We start from the raw sequence: 11826 nt of genomic DNA, 5'->3' as shown, positions 1-11826 counted from the left end.
TGATAAACGACTCTACCCACTTTTGGATTTTCTCTTTATGCACACTTTGTTTTTACTCGTTAATTTTTTTATTTTATTTGATTTAACGATAACAAAAAATAAGAATAAAGTGTGTCGAAATCAATTCTGTTCTGAATCGCATTTTTGGAGATTGAAGAGAATTGTTGTTTTGGAAAGTTGGTAAAGCAAAACCCAGAAAAGATAAATGAACCCCACAAGAAACCAAAGGCTGCGTTTGGCCAGAAGAGGATCTAAAAAGCCACATCAATTTACAAAAAAGATACATTGGCTAACAAAAGGAAAATACAAAGTTGAGGGGATTGCATATTCCATTTTACAACTCAAAAAAACCCCGTATCCTTTCCTCTTCCTTCATCTCTTCTATTCCCACCCCCAACATTTGCTTAGTCTACCGACCTAGGGCCACAGGGATGTTACAATGGCAACCCCAAAATTTAAAACCCAAAATAAAATTGAAAAAAAAAATAAAAGGATAAAAGTTGGAAACTAATTTGGATTCTTTACGGAATTATATTTCTCTGGGGTCGACAAAAATAGACATGCCGGGTGGCGACTTAGTCCAGTCACCGACAGAGCCGTCACCGTAGTCTTCCCCTAGCCGCTTGATGCACCACAAATCCTCGGCGCACGACAGACTCTTCCAGTGCGGGATTCCTAACCTAAGCGGCTCCCGGCTCGACACCTCCGTCGCCACAACCCCGCACCCGCGCTCTTTCGCCAAGTTGTGCGCGTGGCCGCACAGCGCCTTCACGAACTTCGCCGCGAGTGGGCCCTCCCCTCCGAGCCCGTACAAGAAGTGGACCCCGAACGGCCTGAAAATGTCCGGCACCGACGGCAGCTGCATCCACGGAAGGGCCCGATCCACCAACCTCGTCGTCTTCGCGAGCATGCGTTTCACGAGCGACACGCCTTTGACCTCCAACGTGAAAACGTCCTTTGAGTTCCATACGCTGAGGACGGCCCAGGACTCGGGCGGGTCAGCCAAAAAGTGATCCGCGCCGGGCCACGTCTCCGCCGTCACGCTTCCACGCGGCACGGCTAGGAAAGTGCCGAGGCTGAGGCGGTTGCTGAGGACGGAGTCAATGTCGCGGGGGAAGAACTCTGTAGTGGAGAACCGGCGGCGGTAGAGTGCCTCAGAGTCGGAGGGGGACAGGTGGATGACGGTGACGCGGGAGGAGAGCTTGACCCTGTGGGCGTAGACCGGGTTGACGAGGATGGTGGGCGTACGGAACTTGGCGTAGCCGCATTTGTCGACGAAGAGGTTGACGGAGGCTTGGTTGTCGTTCTCGGTGGCCATGTACGAATACTCCGCCCCATTTTCTCGAAACCACTCCTCCACTCTCTGCACTAGCTTTAACCCTATTCCCATCCTCCTGTAACAGAATAAAAATAAATAAATAAATAAATAAATATTTAAAAAAATAGGCACACCCGCCATCAGTAACACAATGTCACTTTGGAACGTTATAATATGACGTTATTGTAATTGTGTATCTGGTCTATCTAAGTCGGGTGGGGCGAAAAAATAGGTGGGTGTGTAGAGTGGTAAGTAGTGTACCTGTGAAAAGGAGAGACACGGAGGCCCAAGATGTAGGCGAGTTTGGTGTAAACAGGGAGGGGCTTGAGAGTGACATCATCAGCGGTAACGTTTTTACCATTTCTAGAGAGTTTCTTGCCGCATGCAACGGTTTTGATGCAACCTCTTATCATCCCCACTATCTCCTTGTCTTTGTCCTCCCCCACCAGCTCTGCCACCTACAAAAACTCAAATAATCAGCACCAAATATTTGTAAACTAAGTTAAACCAATCAATTCTTTGTTTAATTTTTGGGAAGAAAAGAAGTTGATGAAATACGGTTGGCCGGTTGTTTGTTATTACATACCAGCATGAGATAGGCAGGAGAGTGGCGGACCCTGCAAATCGGGTCGCCGAGGAGGTCGGTAAATATGGAGAGTCCGCCGCTGGGACCGACCTCGCACCGCCTCTCGACGTTTTGTACCATTTCGCAGTCCTTGCTCGGGTCGAACTCCCTCACCACTAAACTAAAAACCCTTCCGTTATCCTCACCCATATTTAATGATCGAATTGGGGTGCGTATATCAGAACGAAGTCGTCCGGATTAGTTACTCGGCGCACCGGAGTTTTTCATGACGGAGGTGAAGGGAAGGGGAAGAAGAAGGTGTGTGTTTATATAGGGGGAGTGAGAGAGCGGAAATAACGTGAGTTGTAAGCAAGAAAGGGTAAGCAGAGTAGCTGTATATCTCACCTCCATCATCACAATACCATATATAGGCTTCAGGTTTCTGCGGGCCCCACTTAAAATCCTCCAAAACATTAAAAACAAATCCCCCATAATTTAGAATTACATTTCGGAAAATCCCCACTAATTTAAAGTTAGATTTCGGAAATTAATCTGAAAAACGAAAAGTTGGGAATTTGTTTTTGGAATTGGGATGGAACTCGGAAGAGGAGAGAGAGAGAGAGGGCCGTTTTTAGTGCATGATTGTGGAGATACAAGTACCCTTCCCATTCCCCTTCCCTTTAAATACCTGATTTTTTGGGCTTTTCCTTTACCCTATTTCCCTCTCTCTCTCTCTCTCTCTCTCTCTCTCTCTCTCTCTCTCTATAGAATTTCATCTCTCCACCATCTCTTTTTTTTTTTTGTTCTACTTTTTGGATTTTATTAAATTAACAAAAGGCACAAAAGGCAGAAAGCTTTGTTAAATTCGGTGCTGCTAAGTGCGGTCTGTTTTTATGTCTTTTTATCTCCCCTTTTCTCTTCTGTCCCCGTCTATTTTAGCTTTTCCGTCTCCTCTCCAATACAAAAAAAAACACACTAGCACTAGTTCTATACTACATATGATAATATAAAAAATAATAATACTAATAATAACTCGTACTTCATAATTGTCATCCTGTACTTCCTTGTAAACAAAATTTTCATTTTTCTATTTTTAAAGGAAACAAAACTTTGGTGGTTGTTTTTACAAATTTTAATTTCAAAATGATATGGCCAGATAATAAGAGTAATAATGATGTTAAACGTAAAAAAGAATAATGGGGGGTTAGTAAATAAGAAATCCCAAAAAAAACAAAAATCATAACAGATAAAAGAAATAAAAGGGAAAATGGCGGCTTTGGCTGCGCGCAGTCTTGGTTTTGTTTTTTCGAAGTTTTTATCATTTATTTCTACTGGAAAGGAGGCGTTTGCCATCATCACCCCACTTCTAATCATTATCCCTTCAATTTAATCCCCCTTCTCTCATCCATCCATCCCATCATCATACGTACGTACGTACATACATACATACATGAGTCTAATGTAAGAGAGCTCAATTTAAATATAGAAAATTTTCTATATTTGGAAATATAAATACACTTATGAAGAGTGTAAAATTAGATTTTTGGAATGCCAATAACACTTTCCTTTAAATAAAATTTTTTATTAATTTGATAATATGTAAAGTCTTTATATCCTACAAAAACATAAATTATTGTAACAAAATCATCGACTGATCTTCTTTTTAAAGAATAAAAAATAATTTATTATTATACAAAGAGTTATTTACATAATTAAATGCATTATTAGGAAAAAAAAATGCCACGAAATAATAGTCCGTCACATGTAAATCTTTTTCGACGTAACCTGACGAGAGAACAAGCGAATAGAATGAATTGGTTTTTTTTTTTTTTTTTTTTTTGGGAAACCGAATGAATTGGTTTTAGATATTCCCAAATCTAATGGAAGTGAAACTTGACGACGTGGCGCATTTGATGCCCTCTGTTTAGGGAGGCAACTTCCTGGATTTTGGGCCGTTGATTGTACTTGCTGACTTACTACTGACGAGAAGTGGATGAGTAGTGCTGCTGCAACTCCTGCAAAAGCGGCTTTCACTTTTAACAACCACATCAATATCATCATCATAACATTTTATATTTTCCAGATGGACGGCTGAGATAGTATCGTTCTACGGGCAGCCATGCGACGCCGTCCTACTCATTGATAGGCAGCCACCATCCTACGCCGATTCTAAAAAGATATTGATATGTGATTTTTGATAATGTGATCATCTCGCAGCCGTTGATTCGATTTTTTCGAGTAGTGTGCACCGTGGTGGATGGGACGCGGCAGCATCCAAGTGCTGCCGTTTCCAATCCATAGAGAACGTTAGATTGCATGCAACGGTTTCGACAATGATTGGAAATTCAAAAGAAGTGGGCACGTCGCCATAAATTTGGCCAACAAATTAATACATATTGGGTTTATTAATCATTTATATTCAATCATTTTCTTTAAAACCTAATAAATGGGTTAATAAACCAAAATTATATTTGGACAAACTTGAAAATTGATTCAAGATTTAGGGTTTAGGGAATAATTTTGTATATATACCATGACAGGTATATATTAAGGTCTTTCATAATTTTACATAAGAATCAGACATCTGAACTTGATACTTATAACAGTATTACTATATTAGTGTGAGTTCAATATATTGATATCACACTCATAAGTTCCATGTATTACTATCATACTCAAAATTTTCAACCTACACTTGGAGTGATTCCTATATGAGTTTATTATATTAGTATCACACTCACTTTTTTTCGAGCTACTGTAAAGGTCTAAGGCATTCCACAATAATTCATGTGAGTGTAATACCTATATATAGGAATCAGACATCTTGAATTTGATTTCTATAACACTACTCCTACACTAGTGTGAGTTCAATACCACACTCATGAGTTTGATATATTAAACTCAAGAATTCAATAAATTGATATCAGACTCAAGTTTTTGACCCACTATAGAAGTGTGATTCTTATATTAGTTCAATATATTGGTATCACGGTCACTTTTTTTTTTTTTTTTTTTTTGGCTTACTACAAAAGTCATATGGGCTAAAGGAATAAACTAGTATTGAACTCGTCTTGCACGTTAGAATTAAACTTAAAGACCACTCATTTTATAAGTGAAAGAAATATTGTTAAGTCGAAATACTTAGTGATTATAGAATAACTATTTCAAATTCATTTAGACTACAATGTGGGTACTCAACTTTGGTATAGATAGTGAAGCACATTTCTCTATCCTATTTGGCTCAACTTAAGATTGCGGAGGAAGAAGTTAAAGTGCGGCATAAAAGAACTCTTCAAATTTGTTTTGTTTGCTATAATATTGTTACTTTTGTGATAATGGGCTAAAATTATTGAGCACATTAAAATTAAAAACATGGGAAAGAGGAAAAATGTGAGAAAAGCAAATAATAGACACGCAAGGCATAGAGGTAATATCTTATACACATTATTTTGTACACTATACTTAATTTATACTATAGACATATATAGACATTTTTTTGTAAGTTTTTATAAAGCCAACAACCTTAATAAAAAAACAAAATAGTGGCAGAACCCTAAAATACTTAAGGTAGTGTTATTCACGCACATTTTTTTACTTTTCACATATCACTTTCAATTTTCGGCCACTAAGTTGAAAGACTTGAAGAAAATCAAATGACAAAAATTAATAAAGAGTGTGTGAGAGGTAAAAAATGTGTGTAGATAGCACCACTCAATATCTATGGTCAATAAAAATCTCATTAACAATCAATTAAATATCTTAAAGACAATTCAGTTATTTTAATAGTTTGAAAGTCCAAAATACCCTTACTTAATAAAAATCTTAAGAATAAGAAATTATGTTAAGGGCAAATTACTCATTTTAGTAAAAAGTCTTGACCTTGGGTCATTTTGTCTGCAACAACAAACCTCAAGTCGCCCTTGTTTTTCGACTTTTTAACCAATAATTGTAACTTGGTTTTGATTTGTAAATTCCAGTAAAAAGACACGTTGCCCTTGTCTTTCAATTTAAAAGTTTTTTTTTTTTTTTGAATAAATTTAAAAGGATTTTATTTTAATTCCTTCTCTTAATATACTCTCTAATCACAAAGCAAATTGCACACACCGAACTTGTGCGAAAGGCTGGTTTTTTTTTTTTCCAACAAACAATATTATTCACACTATGAGAGTACATAAGTGGGCTAAGCCCTACAATAAGCCAATAAAAATGTGATTTAAATTTGCTTTTGACGATAATCGAATCTAATACCTCTCACTTACAAATGAAGAAGAATACCACTAGAAACATATTATTCGATTAAAATAAAAGAAATGGATTATTCGATTAAGATGTAGTGGGTCCCTACTTGTGTGGGTTTGGTTTAGAATATATGTGGGGCTCTAGTTTAGGGTTTATGGAGAGGAGGTTGGCTTTGAGATTATTAAGGTTGATTTTAGTTTTGGATTTGTCTACCATTGAAAACCATCAATTATTGTTATTAGCACTTTTAAGAAAAATGTTACGATTGCCATAGACTATGAATTATATGCAGAAGGGGTTTCATCCCTTTATAAGCTTGTGACTAGATTATAAAGAGCAATGACTATTTATGTAAAAAACGGTGTGGGACATGATTTTTTGGAGCTGAAGTAAGACGAATTGGAATACGAATACTTTAGAAGTTCGGTTATGGACTCAACAACTCCGATTAAATTGAGCTGCACAAACGGACCAACGGTGCATAGTTGCGGGATTTGCTAATAATCTTTTGGGGCTTCCAAATTTTCGTTTCTCTTAGGAGTTGTCTTAATTGAATTTTGTTTCTAATAGTTTTCTTCATCTTGTTAGGGTAAGGCTTCATGTCTCCTCTAACTTATTGTATCTTTTTTTTTACTCCTCTAACTTATTGTATCTTTTTTTTTCTTTCTTCAAAACATTCACAACAATATTTTTTTTTATGATAGTAATATTGGAGTTGCAAGTGACATTGTCATTTTAATTAAAAAATGGCTAGATTTTTCTTCTATATTATGAAGGATGGATGACGTCAAGTGCAAAAATTAGACTGACTGTAACAACATGCATCTTTTGCTGCTGTAATTGGAAAATTATCGAGTGATTTTTTTAAAAGAATATTATTCATGTGTTAGAATATATGAGAAAATACTAGTTATTTTACTATTTTTAGTGAAATGCTGGGGAGGCTACATTCGTATACTAAAGTTTGTAAATAAAATGAAATTGAAGTTGATGATTGGATTATTACTAAGTGTTGATTAACGTGCTTATTTTTTATTGGTGACACGTCATTTAGTTTGTAAATTTAGTGTATAAATTTAGTTTACCTAGTATTACTCTTTTATTTTTTATTCTTTTATATGCAAGTTGTGATGGAAAGTTGAATACAACCTCGTGTGAATGGGTAAGTATTCTTTGGCTAGTGCAAAATTAATCCTTCCAGAACCATCAACGACCTCCATGAGACCATGAAGCGGATAGTGGCAACGGGGTTTTGGAAGGAGTAGTCGCACATACACATTAGCTATCAGAGATCCATGAAACGGACACTACAACACAGTATCTGAATCTAAATGTAGAAAACAGAACTAGAAAATGAACACGACGTTACAACGTTTGAATCCAAATGTAAATATAGGAGTCGCGCGAGGTGTGAAGTGTGGAGGCATGTGAGTGATGGAAAAAAAAATAGAACTAAGAAACCGACACTGCGTTGAAGTGTCTAAATTCGTGTTGACCTATTCCTAAATTTAAAAAATATGAAAAATGAGGGTGTTCGTTGAAGTGGGTGTCATTCGTAGTGGAATATTTTGTAATTTTTTTATATTTTAAATGCATTTTAAATAACACCTACATAATTGATGATCTATTTATAATTAACATAAATCTTGTTGGTATATTGTTTGTATTGTAACTTTTATTGATTTTATATAAAATCACTCTTAATGTAAATATATTTTTGTATTAGAAAAAGAAAAAAAAAACTTAAATTTGAGTATGTGCATTAGAGATGGTTAGAATATAACTTGAATGTTACTTTTCTTGTTAGCATATTTCCATGTTGGAGTGGGCTAATGGAAACCCAATGCAAGTTTCAATTTAACGGAAATTCTATGTGTAGGTTTTTAATTTTTCAGTTTGCAAAGGGAGAAATATTATAAACACTCTCGTCCATTATAGATAACTTACCTAAAAGCACATTGCACTACACGATCGAGCTACTATTTGACACTTAATTTATCTAATAACAAATAAGAATTTTAGGCTATCTCCAATGTTTTTGCATAAATTAAAAGTGATAAAGTCATACTTGACTTTAAATTAATTTGGAAAATTATACCATCTCCAATGTACATTTTACTTTAGCTTTTAACTCTTCTTCATTGGAATTGGTTGAACTTAAAGAATTTTTTATTTTAGTTTTATTTTATTTTGAATCATAAAACACTATAACACGTACATTTTATTCCATGACATAAAAATCCGTCTTTGACATTCTCCTTGTTGATTCCACAAAGAAGGAGCATCTGGAGTGATACAAGTCATGCCTTACAAGTAGCAATATCTTCTTCATGAGAAAATTATAGACCTCTTGGCTTCTTTGGTTTCCTAGCTCGAGTATTAGTGTTTTTCATATTGCGTGTGATGAAGCTAATAGGATGAAATGTACTTTGAATGAGAATAAAGTTAAGTTGAGAATTTCTAATATACATCAATAATCTCTAATGTGAAGTATATATAAGGATTACAAGTATTGTTACATGGGTATTTCGCTGATGTGGGAGAATAAGCCTATTTACAAATTTACTAATATATACATACAACTTGCAATAATCCCACTCAAGTTGGAGCAAGGATGTCACGCATGCCCCATTTGTCAGGCGAACTCACTACTAGACACAACCTTAGTAATTAACCATAGTAATCATGTTGCACCGAACTAGAGCTAGGAAACCAAAAAAGCCATGAGGAGCAACGTTGGAGCACATATGTCACATATGCCAATCAATATCCACATGTTTTGTACGATTATATTGCCCCGAATTATGAGCAATATCAGTAGTCACCGTTGTTTTCACAATAGCGATTCATAGCACCCTTGGGTTTAAACACAAAATCCCTCACAATTTCTTCAACCACAATAACTCAAATACACCATGAAACATACTACAAAACTCAACTTCTGAAGTTGATCTAGCAACCATTTGTGTTTTTTGCTTCTCAATGTAACCAAATTACCACCCACAAAAGTAAAGTATCCAGATGTAGATCGATGATCAATGACAGAACTTGCCCAATCTACATTTGTATACCTTCTACATTCAAATGAACGTTTTGGAGAAAATCAAGCCTCCGTTAAGAGCCATCTTCAAGTACTTCAAAATACGGCACCTATATAAGCCTCACTAGGTGAGAGCATAAGCTGACTTACCACACTAACTACATAAGCAATCTTAGGTCAAGTGTGAGATAAGTAAATTAATCTCCCCACAAGAATCTGATACCATTTTGTATGAGTAGGAAGTTGATCCGTAAATATGCCCTGATGATGATTTAGCCCAATCGGAGTATCAATAGGTTTGTAATCTAATATACCTGTTTCAGTCAACAAATCAAGAACATGTATTCATTGAGACAAAAAAAAAAAAATACCATACTTGGATCGTGCAACCTTGATTTCAAATTTATAATTTAGTTCACTTAATTCCTTCGTCTTAAACTCATTAGCTGGGTACTTTTGAAGACGTTGTACCTCATCTTGATCAACATGAGTCATTATCATGTCATCAATATAAATAATCAATGCATTTAGCTTGCTAGCCATATGATTTTGAATTTCTCTCAGAGCGTCCCTAAGGTCGTCACAATTCAACAACCTGCGCTGCTCTCATTCTTTAGATGACTCTGATTCATCAAAGTCAAGATGTTAGGGTTTTGTGCATTGATCTCGTGTAGTGTCCAAGGTATTGGAGTTGTGTCAGATACAAATCCTGCTTGCAGAGGTATGATTGATAATTTGGCCTTCATATTTGCTCCGCGTTCATGTTTGAATTAGCAATCTTAGCTGGGATCGAAATGGATGTCCACGTGGTTGGATGTGCACTTGGAGCTATGGTACTCAATTGTCGAAAACAAAAAAGATAAGGACATAAGTTTGCGGAGTAGTCCCGCTAAAGTTCTCCAAGACCTTCATTTGCCTTTCGATGTCCATGAAGTTAAGTAGTTCTCTACACGAATACCATGTAGGTCTTTGAAACTCTTCAACAGGCGTTGATCCTTAGTAAGGTCTCCCATATCTGATCCATGATGGGAGGGATTCCAGCAATGAGAGCATCGTTGTTCCTTGGATCAGTTGATGCGTCATGGACTTGATTGCTTGCACCTAGGGTAGCAAAGACATCAAGAAGCGGATTATTTCTTATCATGGCGTTAACTGAACTTTCTTCGACAAACATGATTGTGGTAGAGTAATTTGGTTGGGAGAATATAAGTTCACTCTCATTGAAAAGTACCAATTGTTGGAACCAAAAGTGCACTCCACCGTATGTAGAGGATATGCACAAACTCGACTACCTGTAAAAGAACAAACGATAGTAAGATCACCATGGCACTAATGGGTGTTGGCCAAAGGTTCTCTGTAGGTCAAGTTAGTGATATATATGAGACTTAAGCAGTAGGCAAGAGAATAGAGTATACGATAATTACCTTAGCAGAGATGTACCCTAGATGGGTGTATTTATACTAGTCGAGAGAAAGACCTTTTAGGATATAGATACCGTATTAAACCAGGAGAATCTAAGAGTATATCTAGGAGTATATCTTGCATTCTTTTATGAATCATTACCTGTAACACACGCCAATCACTAGATTGTAAACATCTCCAAGAATATAGGAAACTTATCTGATCCCAAATTGGATCACGTTTACATATCTTTCGGAACAAGAATGATCAATCCCCGCGAAGTTGGTTTCTTGGTTCTATTTCTTTTTTCCATCACTCACATGCCTCCACACTTCACACCTCACGCAACTCCTATATTTACATTTGGATTCAAAAGCTATAACATCGTGTTCGTTTTCTGGTTTTGTTTTCTACATTTAGATTTAGACACTGTGTTGTAGTCTCCGACAACTAATGTGTACGTGCGACTGCTCCTTTCGGAACCCCATTGCCACCATCCGCTTCATGGTCTCATGGAGGTCATTGATGGTTCTGGAAGGATGAATTTTGCACTAGCCAAAGAATACTTACCCATTCACACGAGGTTGTATTCAACTCTCCATTACAACTTGCATATAAAAAAAAAAGAGTAATGCTAGGTAAACTAAATTTATAGACTAAATTTACAAACTAAATGATGTGTCACCAATAAAAAATAAGCACGTTAATCAACACTTAGTAATAATCCAATCATCAACTTCAATTTCATTTAATTTACAAACTTTAGTCTACAAATGTAGCCTCCCCAACATTTCACTAAAAATAGTAAAATAACTAGTATTTTCTCATATATTCTAACACATGAGTAATATTCTTTTCAAAAAATCACTCGATAATTTTCCAATTACAGCAGCAAAAGATGCATGTTATTACAGTCAGTTTAATTTTTGCACTTGACGTCATCCATCCTTCGAAATATAGAAGAAAAATCTAGCCATTTTTTAATTACAATGACAATGTCACTTGCAACTCCAATATTACTATCATAAAAAAAGAAGTTATTGTTGTGAATGTTTTGAAGAAAGAAAAAAAAAAAGAAAGACAAATAAGTTAGAGGAGACATGAAGCCTTACCCTAACAAGATGAAGAAAACTATTTGAAACAAAATTCAATTAAGGCAACTCCTAAGAGAAACGAAAAATTGGAAGCCCCCGAAAGATTATTAGCAAATCCCGCAACTATGCATGGCGGACAAGAATCCCACCAATGAACCTCAACGTGATC

The 11826-nt window shown here is 36.2% G+C and overlaps 1 protein-coding gene across 1 annotated transcript; it reads right to left on the bottom strand.

The window, feature by feature from the left end:
* Positions 1–246: 246 nt before the first annotated feature.
* On the bottom strand, positions 247–2266 carry LOC103407167 (probable N-acetyltransferase HLS1). Its single transcript, XM_008346120.4, has 3 exons — positions 1905–2266; positions 1580–1776; positions 247–1394 (listed from the first exon to the last, which is right to left on the bottom strand). Exons 1-3 carry the CDS (start codon positions 2091–2093, stop codon positions 530–532), a joined length of 1251 nt encoding a protein of 416 aa, XP_008344342.2. The 5' UTR covers positions 2094–2266; the 3' UTR covers positions 247–529.
* Between the last annotated feature and the right edge of the window lie 9560 nt (positions 2267–11826).

This window comes from Malus domestica, chromosome 02 (genome assembly GCF_042453785.1).
Source record: "Malus domestica chromosome 02, GDT2T_hap1".
In the NCBI taxonomy this organism is placed as follows: domain Eukaryota; kingdom Viridiplantae; phylum Streptophyta; class Magnoliopsida; order Rosales; family Rosaceae; genus Malus; species Malus domestica.
This window is presented reverse-complemented; position numbering and strand designations above follow the sequence as displayed.